Below are 16,757 nucleotides of genomic sequence, written 5' to 3'. Positions count from 1 at the left end.
TAGTTCACCCGAAAATGTGTGATAGTAAAGCCTGATTTTTGTGGTTTTTTGGAACAGTAATACGTCAAGATAGATCTGAAGCTATCCAAGAAGTTATATCATTAAAAGTGAGCTGATGAAGAACACCGCATTGACCTTTTTTCTGTGTACATGTTTATTACGGCTCATTACCGCATCCAACCCCCCACCATAATAAGTGGTTCTGTCTTTTTGTTTCTTTGTTCTATCACTTGCACTTTTGGAGTCGTTTTGTTATTCCTCAGCACCACCCCATCATGCATTATGTGAATGAACCTTGGTGAGCCGCGACAGACTTGTGACATGCACCAAACAATGAATTTGAAGTTGATGATGTCAGCTGGGAAATTTGTGTTATATACAACCAATGTATTTAACTACAAGGACGACAAAGCGGATAGACTTTTAGAGTGATATATATGGTTATCTATTTTCATAGGAGTTTGGTGAGAGTAGGTGATTGCCACGAGTATAGAATGTGATGTGGATCGACTTAAAAAACACATGGAAGATAAAGGATGAGGATTGATTTCTCCTGTACACTCCATTGTGACACCAGATGACTCATTTGCCGTGTGCATGCACATTTAGATGTTTGGTGAGTGTTACTTCGACAATGGTGTACTCCAATTATTGCTCTCGTTAGTTATGATACTGTTGAGTCTTATAATTTATTATGAGATCCCTCAAACTCTAGGGCGAAGACGTGATTCATTCATTTCAAGAATAACAGTCAAGTTGCTAATAGTAAAATAAACCAATAAGCATGCTCGTCAATGAAATTATTAATTCCAAAACACTAAAAATAAATAAATAAATTGCTTGATGGTTTACATGCACGCAAGCAACTCCTTTTTTCCTATCTCTATCTCTACGTAGATCCCCCTGTGATGTGTACTAGTATTAAAAAATTACACCAACAAGGCAGCAATTCGACAAGGAAAAAGGGAGAGCAATTAAAAATGAGGAGGATTTAGATTTATGTTAAGAGGATGTGGTTCGCAAACATGTGATTGATAGATAAGTATACGTTGGACTTTGGATCGGATGGATAAAGAGTGATGTCTATCGCTTTAACGTACTAATACGCAATGCTATGGACTACTTCGATGATGATGATGATCAGTTTCATATATAAATTAATGCAACAGGATCCACGTACGCAGTAACTCTCCAAATTTGATTTGTCTAACATCGTATTCTAAGGTCCTACACCTTTTTCATTTCCTGGCTCTTTCTTGGCTTCATTTTCATTTCATGATGTGTGCTTCTCAAATCTCAAATGATGATGCTAATAGTGCATGCATTACCAGTTTGTTCAATTTTTATTCAGCAATTACTCTCAGTCGGCATGTATTTTGTAGTTTGCAGGTAAAGTCTTTCGTTACCTGAGCTCGAAATTCGTCGACCGACAACACGTATATGCATCTCTGCATTCGACACGGCATTGGACACTGCAGCACACTCACATGCATATTTTAGAAATTACCATGTCACATGTGGTCTCACTAAATTAGTAGGCAGTAGTAGGAGTCGGGTCAAGTCAAGTCAACAATAAAAATAAACCAACTAAAACTCTACTTCTCCCTTTCCAATTTGTGTGACATACTAGATTATCTGTCGTAATATAGAATGTAGGGGCTATCAGGATGTGTGTTATTAGCAGTTGTTTAGGAATCCATATAATATTAGTGTCTGTCTTTAATAATATTCAATTAGGGATAATGGTTGGTTTAGATTAGTCCACGTGGATTGTGAGTGACCTTCAGATATTGAGGGAGAGACCTAGCTTTATATACTCAAGTGTCTGTGTAATGAAAATCTTATCCAGTTTATGAAATGAAACCATTGTTGGCTGCGCATATTTGCACAGATTTGGCCTGAATCAATTGATTTAGGAGGTGTTTATCACCAATTCTATCTTTCTGTTTGTTAATTTGTTGTAGTAATACAACAAGTGTCATCAGAGTCGTTCAAATTTTTTTTCCAATGCGTCTCAAAAACATTCAAGAGGGTGTTGCCCAAACCACATCTGAAATCACTCTACTCAGATCAGAAATCATTGCGTTCTCAACATCTTTCTCATCTAAGTTGGATTCACTTGTGCTGGATCCTCATAATCAGTTGAGTGAACAATTTCTCGAGCTTAGTCAAATCATAGATGATGTAGGAAATCACCGGGAAAGTTCAAGAGCAACTCAGGAATCGAGTGTGAATCAAGGGGTTTGCACTGAATTTGTTTCGACTGTTGGTGCTCAAGAAATTTCTACAAAATCAGGAGTAACCAAGTCAAGCTCTCTTGCTATTAATGAAGTAGTTGATTCTGATGTCGATGCAGTTGATTTGATTCTTTCATTTTTGGTTGTTGAAGAAGATGATTTGAAATTGGCGAGGAAGATGATTTTAACAAAGGAAATTGCGTCAAAAAAATTTCAGAAAACCAGGGCAATGTCGAATGTTTGAACGAATTGTTCTTTCTTCACAACAAAATCCTTGGTATGGCTTATTTTCACTTCAAACTTCATGATTCTCGTTTGTTATTTGATCGTGGTAAATGTGCTGATAAATTGGCCCTTCGATTGCTTTCTAGCTTTGGGTATACGTCAAATTTTTCATCTATGCAATCAATTTATCTTTTATGTGTTAATGATGCTGAAGTTTGTGATGGGAGGCAACTGTTTGTTAAAATGCCAGCTAGAAATAGCATTTTTACACTTGTTTTTAGATGGATATTTACACATGGGGATGCACATGAATTGTTTGTTCATATGCCTGAGAGTGTATCTTGTACATGGAGCAGTGGCAAGTCACTTATAAAGGTATTTGATTGCGGAAAAGAAGTTCATCTTATTCAAGGGTTATCATCTTTTATTGGTGCTTCTGGAGACTATTTTGTTCCAGCTACTTCTTGTGTGAGTGTTCTTGTCGAGCCTGTATTGCTGGAATCACTCGTGGTAATAATTGATAGACAAAGTGATGTGTTGCGAATACCTTCGGAGGAGTTTAAAAATCTCCTACTGCTCATTGTGCTTCATGTTCAACGACTGTGCATACTGATTATCTTCTCGAGATGGGAATGCATGATTTTTTCTAAGAGTTCTTGGAGTGCGAGAGATGTCAACTGGATTATTATGGGTTGTATTTCGTTTCTGTGTTGGGATACAAATTGTTATTATCAGCAACTTGCAGAGACTCGCATAAGAAACCAAAGTTTGGTGTTTCTTAAGGATGGTACCACATGTGCAGGCAGTCAAGCTAGTGGTGGTGTAAATGAATATAAAGCCGAACCACGACTTCTTTTACTGGAAGTTGCACAAGGTTTACCAACTGATGAAAATCCTCAACCACCTACTTATTGTCGCAACCAGATGATTGTTTTAAACAGATTTGGTTCCCGTCAATATTTCCTTCTCTGCTACGATTATGAGTGGGGTTTAGTATATCATGTAGGGGAAGATTCTACAGGTATCGCCAATTATGTAAGAAGGTTGAGCACTCAGGTCTTGCTCATGGTACTTCATATTGTAAATATATTGGTGTGGATAAAGTACTTGAAATGGAAATTCAAGCGATGTTCAACTGGTTTTTGGAGTGAGAAAAGTATTTATACGGTTGTACATTTATCAGTTTTTCGCATTGGAAAAAACTGGACTTATAAGAGCACTTTGTCCTGCAAGGCTAAGATCCATCATGAACTTGAAACCATTCTCACGAGATTAACAAGTTGGCACTTTGCTATTGCAACTGGACCTGATCGCCATGTGTTCTGCAAGGATGCTAAGGCACTTGCTATATATGTTAACATTCAATTTGGGATTACAACCAAGTGTGTTAATACTGGTCAGTTTCTGCCACATAAACTGTTTGCTGACTTGGTTGGGCGTATAGTGTGGAGATGGAATTATGGTAATGGTGATTCTCTCTTGCAGCTTAAACTGGGTTTACGTAGTACTTAACAAGAGTCCTACAACACTATTCAAGCTCTTATTCGACAACCAGGTTATAGCCAGGTGAATGCTTTTGTGTACTCACCATGGAAGATTCATGACACGATAGAATCTCCTATAAAGATGATGGAAATCCCATTCTGGATCACTGTGATTTCACATGGGTCGAATATGGAACAAATACTTGGCATTCAGTCCTTGCTAATGGCAATTAAGGTTCTCCACGAGTTGGTAAGGGTAGCGTACTTACGATTTAAATTCAGATTTCATACCAACTTATGATGCTTTTATCGTTCCTTAAGAGTTGTTTCAAGTTCTTCAACATGGGTTTCTTTCTGCACTATCTATTTCGTGCATGTGTTATCTATAGAGCTCTCCAAATCCTCACAACAGTTCACAGAGTATATCCAAACTATGTTGTGATTGTTTATCTCTATTTGTGTCATGCTGAACACGAGTGTTTCTACTGCTACCAACTGTGGTATCTGGAGTTTCCACCAGTGAGGGATTATATCTAATTGGAGTTTGATAAAGGGGTAATGGCTAATCAAGTTAACACTGCAATGTTTGAGCATCCTAAGTTTGACTTCGGCGATAATGGCAAAGAAGGAGAAGTTGCAACTAACAGATAATTACAAGCAGCCAACTTTGTTGTCAGAGGGGTAATTGTGCATCACAACAAAGTGTGCAAGCATACTAATCTGGGGTCTACTGAAGAATTTTAGATATGAGTTGTTATATTTGCAACAATACTTGCATCACCCATTGAGCAACCGGCTTCCCAGCTCTAGGAGTTATTCGTGGATAGTCACAACCAAATTGCAATGTTCAGTGGTTCGACACCAAGGCCCATGATTGCTGGATTCGTTTTCCTATTGTTCCTCATCTATCCAGCTGGTAGTAATGATGATAAAGCATCTGTTAACCCTGGGGAACTGCATACAAGAAGGGCAGCTCAAACCTTGCTCAGGAGCTATTTTTGAAGTTAGTGCCAGGACACATTTCTTACTATGTTCGAAGGATACTGCGCTACTGCAATCCCAACTGAACCTGCACCTTCCCAGCTACAAGACAACCTTTCTATTGCATTCTTCATCCTTGAGGACAAGGATGTTTTCAAGGGGAGTGGAATGTCGTAGTATAGAATGTAGGGGCTACCAGGATGTGTGCTATTAGTAGTTGGTTAGGAGTGCCCATATAATATTAGTGTTTGTCTTTAATATATTCAGTTAGGGGTAATGGTTGGTTTAGATTAGCCCACGTGGATTGTGAGTGACCGTCAGATATTGAGAGAGAGACCTAGCTTTATATACTCAAGTGTCTGTGTAATGAAAATCTTATCCAGTTTATGAAATGAAACCATTGTTGGCTGCGCATATTTGCACAGATTTGGCATGAATCAGTTGATTTAGGAGGTGTTTATCACCAATTCTATCCTTCTGTTTGTTAATTTGTTGTAGTAATACAACATTATCCACCTATAAATTTCCATATACGCGTCGTGTCGATGTCCAAAGCACGTTTGACATGGACACGACATTGATACTGGTGTATCGGTGTTTCAAAGTAACAAGTAGGAGTCGGGTCAAGTCAAGTCAACAATAAAAAAAAACCAACTAAAACTCTACTTCTCTCTTTCCAATTTCTGTGACATACTAGATTATCCACCTAGTAAAATAGAATATAAATTTCCACAGACATCGACAAGGCATTGATACTGGTGTATCGGTGTTTCAAAGTAATAAGTAGGAGTAGGCTCAAGTCAAGTCAAGTCAACAATAAAAAAAAACCAACCAAAACTCTACTTCTCCCTTCCAATTTATGTAACATACTAAATTATCCGACTAGTAAAATGGAGTATAAATTTCCACATAAGCCTCAGTGTCCATCGCGCGTTTGACATGGATACGGCATTGATACTGGTGTATCCATGTTTCAAAGTAACAAGTAGGAGCCGGTCAAGTCAAGTCAAGATTAAAAAATCCAACTAAAACTCTGCTTCTCCCTTTCCAAAACTATAAAATAAAATAGAGAGGAAAACGGAGAAGAACCATAACTCGAGTGGCACGTACTCTGCTCTTTCAGACAACAATCAGCAACGACAATACACTTCTCATTTCACCACCTCCACCTAATTCCCCTCTTGTAAGTATGAAATCCGTGATTCCCATCAAGTTTCATTCAATTTCACCCTTTTCTCACTGATTTCGTCATTCCCCTGTCTCAGTTATTTTCTAATTTCTTCTGATCACAAAATTTTCTCCAATTGATTTCAATTGGTTAAGCTAGTGTTTCAAAAATATTTCTAATTGAATTGTTGGAACCCTCCAATTTTACAGAAATTCAAGCTCCCCCGTTAACTGAATTTGTCCCAATTGATAGCTAGCACCATGATTGGAAATGGTGTTGTGGGAATTCTATCAGAGACAACAAACAAATGGGAACGAAGAGCTCCCTTAACTCCATCTCACTGTGCTCGTCTTTTGCATGCCGGGGGAACTGAGAATTCCGGTGTCACGCGTATAATCCTTCAACCCTCCACCAAACGTATTCATCATAACGCTCTGTATGAAGATGTTGGTTGTGAGATTTCAGAGAATCTCTCTGAATGTGGTCTTATTTTGGGAATCAAACAACCAAAGGTATAAACCCTCATGCATATGAATTATTCACTGAAATGACTGAGTATCTTGTTTTCAATTGTAAAATTTGTGTTTTGATGTTCTTATGTAGCTGGAGATGATTCTTCCGAATAAGGCGTATGCGTTCTTCTCGCATACTCATAAGGCGCAGAAGGAGAACATGCCTTTGTTAGATAAAGTATGTTGTTCTTGATTCCTCTGGTTCTTCCGTGTTTTATCGATTGTTATTAGCTAAATTTTGGATTTGTAGTGACAAATTGGTGTTGATAGTGCTGGTTCTTATTTGATTGTCTTGTTAGATTTTGGCTGAGAAGGCGTCGTTGTTCGATTATGAGCTTATTGTTGGGGATCATGGCAAGAGATTGCTTGCATTTGGGAAATTTGCGGGTAGAGCTGGTCTAATCGATTTTTTACACGGTTTAGGAAAGCGTAAGTCCACTCAATTTTAGGATGTTCTACTTCTCTGTAATAGATTTGGATGATTCTTGGTATAAATTTCTATGAGAATCAATCGCCCAAATTATGTAAGTTTGTAATTCGGCTTGATTGCAGGTTATCTAAGTTTGGGATATTCAACACCTTTCCTCTCACTTGGAGCATCTTATATGTATCCTTCTCTGGCTGCTGCTAAGGCAGCAGTGATTTCTCTGAGCGAAGAGATAGCCACGCAAGGGTTGCCGTCCGGGATATGCCCACTAGTTTTCGTATTCACTGGAGATGGCAATGGTATGTTTCTACCATTCTTCTGGTGTTCTTTTCATTTCATTTCATTTTGCTGAGGCTTATATGCACATATGTGGTGGCAAATGTTTTCCCGGTTTCAGTATTTCAATTTTTATGTTATAGTGTCTCAGGGCGCACAAGAGATATTCAAGTTACTTCCTCATACATTTGTGGATCCTAGCAGACTTTCCGAGCTCTCTCCAGTGGTACTTAGGAACTAATTTGATCTTGTTTTTGAGGGAACCTTTGCCAAGTTTCTGCATTTAACAATTGGAACATCGTAAAATTTCAGGGTGGTGATCTTGCAAAAAATAGTACATCAAAGAGAGTCTATCAAGTATATGGATGTGTGGTGACTTGTCAAGACATGGTTGAACCCAAGGATCCCACCAGAAATTTTGATAAAGTATGATTGTCAATGTCAATTGCTGTTTGTTACCCATTTCTTAGCTTTTGTTTGATTAATTAGTTTTAATTCACAAGCACAATTCAATCTCTTTCAGGCGGACTATTACGCACATGCCGAACATTACAACCCCATTTTCCATGAAAAGATAGCTCCATATGCTTCTGTGATTGGTAAGTAATAGACCCTTTTGGCTCAAGTATAACACTAATTGCAGAACTCTCTATCCATGCTTCATTTAAATTTCAGATCTTGTGTTTTTATCTTATTATCTGTAACTTTGATCTTCATAACAGTTAATTGTATGTATTGGGAGAAAAGATTCCCGCGATTGCTAAGTATTAAGCAGCTTCAAGATCTCACGAAAAATGGATGCCCGTTAGTTGGAGTGGCTGACATAACTTGTGACATTGGAGGCTCCATAGAATTTGTCAACCAAACCACACAAATAGAGACACCTTTCTTCAGGTACCATTATAAGCAAATTTTACAGTTCAGAAATTTCGTGCTCTTAAAATGTCTTCTTTGTTTGTGTTGCATCTGTTAAAAATATGTGTTTATCGGGATGTTTCAGGTACGATCCGCTTTCTGATTCATATCACGACGACATGGAAGGAAAAGGTGTCATATGTCTAGCCGTCGACATTCTTCCAACAGAGTTTGCAAAAGAGGTGACATATTTTCATCCCTTTGTAACTTTCTTCAATTTCAACATTTTTTTTCTTTCTGATTCTAGGTACAATATCATGCTGTCACACCATGCTTTTGTTTCTTTTTACTTTCCATAAAGCATTTAGGAGATATTGTGTCACATCTTGCTTTTTCTTTTTTTCTGTGAAGGCATCTAAGCATTTTGGAGATATTTTATCACAATTTGTTGGCAACTTGGCATCCACTAAAAACCTTTCAGAACTGCCTTCTCCATTGAAAAGAGCTTGCATAGCTTATGGAGGAGCTCTTACTTCTTTATATGAATATATCCCTCGTATGCGGAAATCTGATCTAGAGTAAGCTTCTATCTTCTTCTTTGTCCTGAATTATGTCTGATCTGCTATTGATTTCTTTTAGAACTACGAATAATATTTATGATGTGTCTATTTGATTTCTGACTTTAACTGTTGGAAATTGTATAAAATTTCCAGTGATTCTTCAGAAAATATAGCAAATGGCAACCTGATAAAGAAGAAACACAACATACGGGTAAGACTTGCAAAAATTCGCAACTGTTTCTGTGAATTTTGTTTCATGTACTACTGTTCCATTTTATCTTATTGTGAATTGCATTTAAACTCAACAGGTATCATTAAGTGGTCATTTGTTTGATAAATTCTTGATAAACGAGGCGCTCTATATAATTGAAGCTGCAGGTGGTTCTTTTCACCTAGCTAAGTGTGACGTAGGTCAGAGTTCATTCGCCATGTCATTCTCTGAACTTGAAGTAAGTTCTGCTTTTATCATCTTAACACTGAATTTGTTCCAAGTTACAGTGCTAATTTGTGTGAGTTGTGTCTTTTGTTTGGATTGATGACAGGTTGGTGCAGATGATAGAACAGTTCTAGACCAAATTATGGATTCCTTAAATTCTCTTGCTAGTGCAAATGAGGATTCAGGAGATTTCGATAAAAATGAGAATAAGTTCTCTATGAAGTTTGGTAAGGTCAGTGAGAGTGTTGCAGAAAAGGGAGAAGACCTGGCAGATAGACCTGCAGTTTTAATTTTGGGTGCAGGACGTGTCTGCCGACCAGCTGCCGAGTTCTTAGCTGCAGCTGGAAGCATTTTATCTAGCCAATCGAAAGATGTTCAGGTTATTCTGGGGAATGATGATACAGACGAACCGAAAGATGTTCAAGTTATTCTGGCATCCCTCTACCTAAAAGATGCACAAGAGGTAAATTCTGAGAAGAAATTTTTGTTTTCTTTTATTTAACTATCCTCACTAAACTGATTCCGGTACTGTGCATTTTATAAGTCCAAATGATCTGAGATAGTGGTTTCTAATGTAGACAATTGAAGGCATTAAGAATGCAACAGCGGTTCAGCTTGATATAACGAACCAGGAAAGCCTCTGCAAGTATATCTCACAGGTAAATTCTCCTGCACCTTGTTTTGTATCAGTCATATGATTCGTCTGGAGCATCATCAGGTTTAAGTTCTGAGGGCTATTTAGTTGCTCCCATTGATGATTATAAGAATCCATGTTGCAGGTCGACGTTGTTATTAGCTTACTACCACCTAGTTGCCACATCACCATCGCCAATGCATGTATCAAGGTAATTACTCCAGTTCAGTATAGTTAGTTCACAGGCAACGGCATTTTCTGTTGGTAACCTTACATCCATTACTGTATCACATGTTGCAGCTCAAAAAGAACCTTGTAACTGCTAGCTACGTCGACGATTCCATGTCCAAGTTAAATGAAGAGGCTAGGAATTCTGGTATTACAATTCTTGGAGAAATGGGATTGGATCCAGGCATTGGTAATTTTCTTTCCAGCTATGTGATACAGTTTCTACTTTCTGTGCACAAAGCAGTTCGGTTGCAGAGCCATTTGGCAGCTGCATCCATCAGTGTGATTGACTTTTCCATTTTAACTCTTCAGACCATATGATGGCAATGAAAATGATCAACCAAGCACATGCAAGAAAGGGGATAATAAAGTCGTTTACATCCTACTGCGGAGGACTTCCATCTCCAGAGGCCGCAAACAATCCATTGGGATATAAATTCAGGTATTCAGCCAAACTTTTTTTCATACACCAAAGAGAGCAAAAACAGAGACCTTGTACAGTAAGATTTACAAATTTGGGTATTTCAGTTGGAATCCTGCAGGAGCTATTAAAGCCGGGAGGAATCCAGCCACGTACAAGTATTGTGGAGAAATTGTGCACGTTGATGGTACGCAGTTTACAAGCAATACACATTAGTGCACAGATGTTGTCTCTACCTGCTTCTATTTCGAATAACCATGAGAACTTGCAGGGGATAAACTGTATGAATCAGCAACCAGGTTCAGGATACCTGATCTTCCAGCTTTCGCTTTGGAGTGTCTTCCAAACCGTAACTCCTTGGTCTATGGGGATTTTTACGGAATAGGCGAAGAAGCTACAACCATCTTCAGGGGAACCTTGCGCTATGAAGGCACGAGCTCAATTTTTGCATAGCTAATGCTAAGTAGGAAACATAGTTCAATCTAGCACTTGCATCTCATTTTTCAACTTTTACGTTGTGCAGGATTTGGAGAAATAATGGCGTGTCTAGCAAAAATTGGTTTTTTCAACACTGAACCTCATCCTGCGCTGAAAGAAAGAAAAAAAGTTACATTTAGTACCTTCCTAGATGAACTCCTAAAAGTTAACAGTGAAAATACAGTGGAAAAGGTGCGAGACGAAATTGAAAGGCTTATTGCACTTGGGGCTTGCAAGGAAAGAGCTTGTGCAGTAAAAACTGTAAAGACCATCAGGTAAGCGAGTCGTTAAATCTCATTATGTTATTTTTCGTATCATTTCCCTTCTTTATAGTTATTTTTCTTATCATTTCCCTTCTTTATAGTTATTTTTCGAAACTCGGTATCACTGCCAACTTAAGTAGCTCCTAGATGTTGCCGCTAACATACTAATTATGACTGGTCAGGTTTTTGGGACTCCATGAACAAACTGAAATCCCTGTTTCCTGCCAGAGTGCATTTGACATAACCTGCCTGCGTATGGAGGAGAGATTAGCCTATGTTGATGCAGAGCAGGTAACAAAGGTGTTCATGTCAATGTTTAATTATGCTATGCACACTCTCAAAATTTGCTGACTTATTGGTGTGCTTTGATATACCAGGACATGGTGCTTTTGCATCATGAAGTGGAAATAGAATTTCCAGATGGCCGACCAACAGAAAAGCATCAAGCCTCTCTGCTGGAATTTGGAAGGATTAAGAATGGGAAGACTACAACAGCCATGGCTGTCACTGTTGGAATTCCCGCAGCCATTGGAGCCCTGGTACTACCAAATAGATGCAGTTTTTCCATTTTCTAGTCTCTTTTCTTTTTGACCTGCGCTAATCATAGATACTTACGCGTACGTTCTGGTGTTGCAGCTATTACTACAGAACAAGATCAAGACAAAAGGTGTCCTACGACCTCTCGAACCTGAAGTCTACATGCCAGGTAATACAAGCAATCTGTCACTCACTACATCAAAACATTCTAATATCCTCACCCTACTGGTTCTGAAACCTAACGAGTAACAATATTGTTTGCGTTTGCAGCGCTGGACATCTTAGAGGCTTACGGTTTTAAATTGTCAGAGAAGATGGAATAAACTAAGCATAATTCTGCAGTAACAAAAGTCTCTCTCAGGCGCTCGACTCCAAGGATTGTACACAATAGATAACAATAAACAACCATGTTCTGTATATAATCTGTATAAAGTGTCAAAATAATGTAAAACTACAGCTTCTGTTCCATATAAATCTATCTAAATTTCAGAACATCAAGAACATTTTGAGTGGTCATAATTCAATTCAGGGAAATCGATATCACAAAACAATGGGAGCGAAGAATAAAAAGTTTTTAGTTTTTGAGTAGTGCGGTTTTTGGGATGTATAAAAAAATAGTTGCCTATATCTGAAGGAACTTTTGCCCAGCAGGGAGTAAGAAACATAGAACAAAAAATTGTCTAGCGGGGATCCATCACAGAGTAACCTGCAAAATTTCTGAAGAGAAGCTAATACCAGTAAATCCAGCAGAGACGTTTATGCTACTGCAGTCGATTATCAGTAAAATCACCATCCCTGTGGTTGTTTTTGACTGGTCTGAGAGGCCGGCTAAAAACAAGTTTACTGTCTTGCCTCATTATACAAAAACTCATCTATTTCTAGAATCACTTATGTTCTACTGATGCAAGCAGAAGCGAAAAGTAAAGGAAAACCAACACACCAAAAGAAGCACGAACAAACACCAATCGGAAAGTAAAATCAATAAACAAACAAACTCAAATCAAAGAACCAAAAAAGTTGCAGCTAAAGATTAAAACAAACAACCTTATTCATTTGATAGACTAAGCTAAACCAAGCTACACTGTTAGAGAAGAAAACATTGGGATATCCTTGACTCAAACTCAAACTAAACGACACTTTGCACACTTAGATCACGCACCCAAACGCATTTCCTTCCCTTATTAAACTTCAGCTACAAAAATGAGAGATTGCCCTCAAATTCCATGATGTTCTTCCCTTTAATACTAACTGAAAAAATAAGTAAACTAACTGAACAAGTAAGCAAACTACTTGACTCCCAGGACATTTACCAATACCTACCCAAAACGAACATTCGTCAATTGAATTTGACAATGCAATTGCAATGAGGTTTACCTTGTTGGAATTCGTCTTGGATTTGCCATGTCTGTTTTCAAAATTAAGTACTTGCCATCATATACTTGTTTCTTTGCTGCTCCTATAACAACAACCTCCAAGAATTTGTGGCGCATACACTGATACACATCAACTACACACAGAGTTAGTAGTTGTTGTTGGAGTGACAGGACCAATAAATGTCATACCTAATTATAAACAATGCTGAAGTTATTACCTACACACAATAAAAAGGTATACATGTTAAGGTGAAGTTTTCCAATTCAAAAATTTAGCCCGAAAAAAGCAACAGCAAGCAGCCTTGCGTTACTGGCTGCAGACCACAACTAAAGCCAACCCCTTACACAGCATTCCCGGCAAAGTAAGTGCCTCATACACCACAGGTTCCCGGAGAGACAGAGCTAAGCAGGTAAAAATTGACATTATAAAATTGAGAGATGATGCAGAACAAGGAAGAAACATTCATACGAAATTAAAAAAGACGGTAAAGTGCATAACAAAGTGGAATCCACTCAAACATTCAATTCATTTCATAATTCTTTGGGGAAAAAAAATGTTTTATACACAAAAATAATTCATTCTACAAAAACTAAGCTAATAAATCCAAAGATTTCACTCACGAGGAAAATTGTTGCTGCAGCTAATTGAGAGGAAAAATCATAATAACAGACAATCTCTCATTCAGCCACTAAATTCTTATTTGCTGAAGGCCCTTTATTTACTTGTTACTCTACTGGTGGAAATGAGTCTAGTACACATACAATGCCCCCCTCAAATGCCCCTTTTTATTTTTTCTCCACCGGCGGGCTCCAAGGAAGGTATCACATAAGTATCCCTTGGGAGCTTGCAAAAAGGATATCTCTAGGTTAAGGAGGGAAAATCAAGAATGTCCTGCTGTGTAATCCCGTTGCAGACTCATTTGTTTGGCTTCAATTTCCGATTCCGCTCATACCGATTTCAATTTTCGAAATCACAACCTCTCTTATCTTCTTCTTTTTCTTCATGGATGTGGTCGCTGAATCTATCTAGCTACCTAGATCTAACCTCTATAAACCCCTCTTTCGATGATGATGATGAAATCGAAAAACTGATAAGAAATCCTAGTGTAAATCGAATCGAAAAAAACCCTCGTCTCCGAATCAAACCCTAGAAAGAAAAAAAAACTGACAAAGAGAGAAGAGAACAAGTGAATGCCACAAAAATGAAACCCTAGGAATCAACTTATCTGATCATTTAGCGGCGCCCCTAAAATATTCGGTGTGAGTGCTAAAAGTAAATATTCCAGACTCGCTCACTGTTAACCCTACTGGGCCTTGTTTAGCCCAAAAATTATTAGTATCAGACAGAGAAGAAGAATTCATTTTCAGTTTTATGAGCACCATTGCTAGCATAAACAGACATCGGCATCAGTTTTCCAGTTTACAGGAATTAGGTTCCAAGTTAAAGTTATGAATCCAGGCCAAGGACTTTGAAACATTTGCAGAAAATGAAAGAAAATGTAAATACTAGTAGAACAAATTAAGAGGAAGCTCATATCTGCAACTAATAATAACAAACAAAAAAAAACGACTGTTAAATGCAAGGATATATATGAGTTTTTTTGTTCTTTAGTTAATTATGTCTTCTAATTTCATCTGATTCATTGCTTTGGTAGCATTCAAAAGAACTTCAATAACTTGATACTGCTATATGGGCAACATTACACTTGGTGCTTTGTTCCTAGCCGGAACATACTCTTTAGCTTTGGTGCAGATATTAAAGGGTTGTTGGAGGCTACTAAAGCAGTTGGACGAGCATGTGATTCTCTTGCATATAATTCTGCACACTCATGGTCAGTTCCTCCATGTTGATATGAATTGAAGCGATTTCGTCGAGATCAGATGTAGGATTTCATCAGGATTGCAGCTGTTTAGGAAAGCACCTTAATAATATTACTTAGTGTTGCATCAATAAGTTCGGATACTGGAATCACATGTGCTTATACAATAACCAATCAATGTGGAATCACATGTGCTTCTACAATAACCAATCAATGTGAACCCATTGTAGAAGCACCTGCAAGCCCAAATCTATTAAAGCGACACTGAGTAACATAGAGGATGCTTTTTTGTTGGAAGTTAAAGCAAGATATGGTGTTTTGGTTCGTGGATCAACTGCTGCAGTTGACGCAGTCAAGTTGGATCAACAGGAACAGTTGACACACTATGCGGTATTTGGAAGTTCGAGTTAACTAGAAGAGCAATTTGTGTCGGTTCCTTGTTTTAGAGTTTTACTATATTTAGAGTTTCTTTGTGTTTCTAGAAGTATGCTTTATTTAGAGTTTGTTTTTATTAGGAAACTACTTTGAGTGATTCTCAAGTTTGTGAGACTATAAGTAGGCTAGTAAGCCATGAGACAATGTACACCAAACTGATTATCAATGTAAACGGACAAATTCATGATATAACAAATTTTCTTCCTCCTTTTCTTCTCCACGGAGTCACTGAATCTAGGTAGATGATGATCGATGATCTTTATAAACTCTGCAAACAAAAAATATCAAATAGAAGATCTCAATCTTGGAGGTGAAAGCAACCAAACACTAACCTTGCTCAAGTTATAACATTCAACGAAGAGGTATACCTAAAGGAAAGAACAAGCAGGCTTGGATCAGGCTTCTAGCTATGCTTTAACCACCGGCATTCCCCAAATCTCCCTCAGATATCTTCCTATCTTTTTTCTTTCGGCGGTAAAACCAAGAAGTTAGTTTCACCATTAATTTACCGCCGAAGAATAAAGATAATGAAGATATCGGAGGCGGGATTAGGGTAATGGATGGAAGAATACCTTGCAACTGTCTTTAAGCAGTTTATTCACTCAAAACGGCAAAACCTAGAAACTGAGAAAGAGAGAACAGTTGAATGCCATAAAAATCAAACCCTAGAATAGGTAGAACCGCGAAAGCGAATTTAAATGACCAGGAACCCTACTGGGTTTTTTTATAGCTATACTGGGCTTTGTTTATCCCAGAATATAAACAGGGAGTTTTGGGTGCAGGTTGTGTCTGCCGACCGGCTGCTGAATTCTTAGCAGCATCTGGAAGCATTTTATCTAGCCAATCGTTTAAAACATTTTTGATACAGAGTTATAGACGAACCTAAACTTATATTTTATTCTAGTTAGATAAAGTGTTTTGGGTGATTTCTTCCACAGGAAATCTGTGGAGGCTTGAATGTTATTTATATTGAAGATTCATACAAGTAGTTACAGAGATTAATGGAAAACAGTTCAACAGTCTAACTATAAGAACAAGTAAATAGTTGACTCTTGAGACCGAGTTACTTGGCAATAGACTAGAACAGCTAACAATACCAGATGACTGACTTGACTAAGTTCAGCTAGTTGTTGTATGACTAACACCACCCCTCAATTTGTACTGGAGTTTACGGATGTGCAACTTGTCCTGATAAACTGAAATCTTGGAGCTGACAAACCTTTAGTGAAAATATCCGCAAGTTGATCTCTAGAACTAATGAAGCGCACATATAACTGCTTGTCAGCAATCCTTTCCCTGACAAAGTGGTAGTTGATCTCTATATGCTTGGTACGAGCATGGAAGACTGGATTGGATGTGTGATAAGTAGCACCTAAGTTATCACACCATAAAATAAGAGGTGAAACTG

The 16,757-nt window shown here is 38.0% G+C and overlaps 1 protein-coding gene and 1 long non-coding RNA gene across 2 annotated transcripts; one reads left to right on the top strand and one right to left on the bottom strand.

Moving 5' to 3' along the window:
- The first annotated feature begins 5,998 nt into the window (after positions 1–5,998).
- LOC113339302 (alpha-aminoadipic semialdehyde synthase-like) lies at positions 5,999–12,309 on the top strand. Its single transcript, XM_026584600.1, has 25 exons — positions 5,999–6,110; positions 6,305–6,607; positions 6,699–6,785; positions 6,907–7,036; positions 7,160–7,333; positions 7,454–7,536; positions 7,623–7,736; positions 7,834–7,909; positions 8,033–8,204; positions 8,311–8,407; positions 8,577–8,743; positions 8,879–8,936; positions 9,034–9,174; positions 9,268–9,624; positions 9,740–9,820; positions 9,941–10,006; positions 10,096–10,213; positions 10,336–10,465; positions 10,552–10,631; positions 10,716–10,874; positions 10,968–11,196; positions 11,367–11,475; positions 11,562–11,723; positions 11,821–11,890; positions 11,992–12,309. Exons 2-25 carry the CDS (start codon positions 6,356–6,358, stop codon positions 12,042–12,044), a joined length of 3,165 nt encoding a protein of 1,054 aa, XP_026440385.1. The 5' UTR covers positions 5,999–6,110; positions 6,305–6,355; the 3' UTR covers positions 12,045–12,309.
- Positions 10,475–14,306, bottom strand: LOC113339304. Its single transcript, XR_003355026.1, has 4 exons — positions 13,716–14,306; positions 13,313–13,496; positions 13,096–13,214; positions 10,475–11,032 (listed from the first exon to the last, which is right to left on the bottom strand). It is a non-coding gene; the product is annotated as an uncharacterized LOC113339304 (long non-coding RNA).
- Positions 14,307–16,757: the final 2,451 nt, after the last annotated feature.

The sequence above is a fragment of the Papaver somniferum genome, unplaced genomic scaffold (assembly GCF_003573695.1).
Source record: "Papaver somniferum cultivar HN1 unplaced genomic scaffold, ASM357369v1 unplaced-scaffold_21, whole genome shotgun sequence".
Lineage (NCBI taxonomy): Eukaryota > Viridiplantae > Streptophyta > Magnoliopsida > Ranunculales > Papaveraceae > Papaver > Papaver somniferum.
The sequence above is the reverse complement of the archived record's forward strand: the minus strand, read 5'-3'. Positions and strand labels throughout refer to the sequence as shown.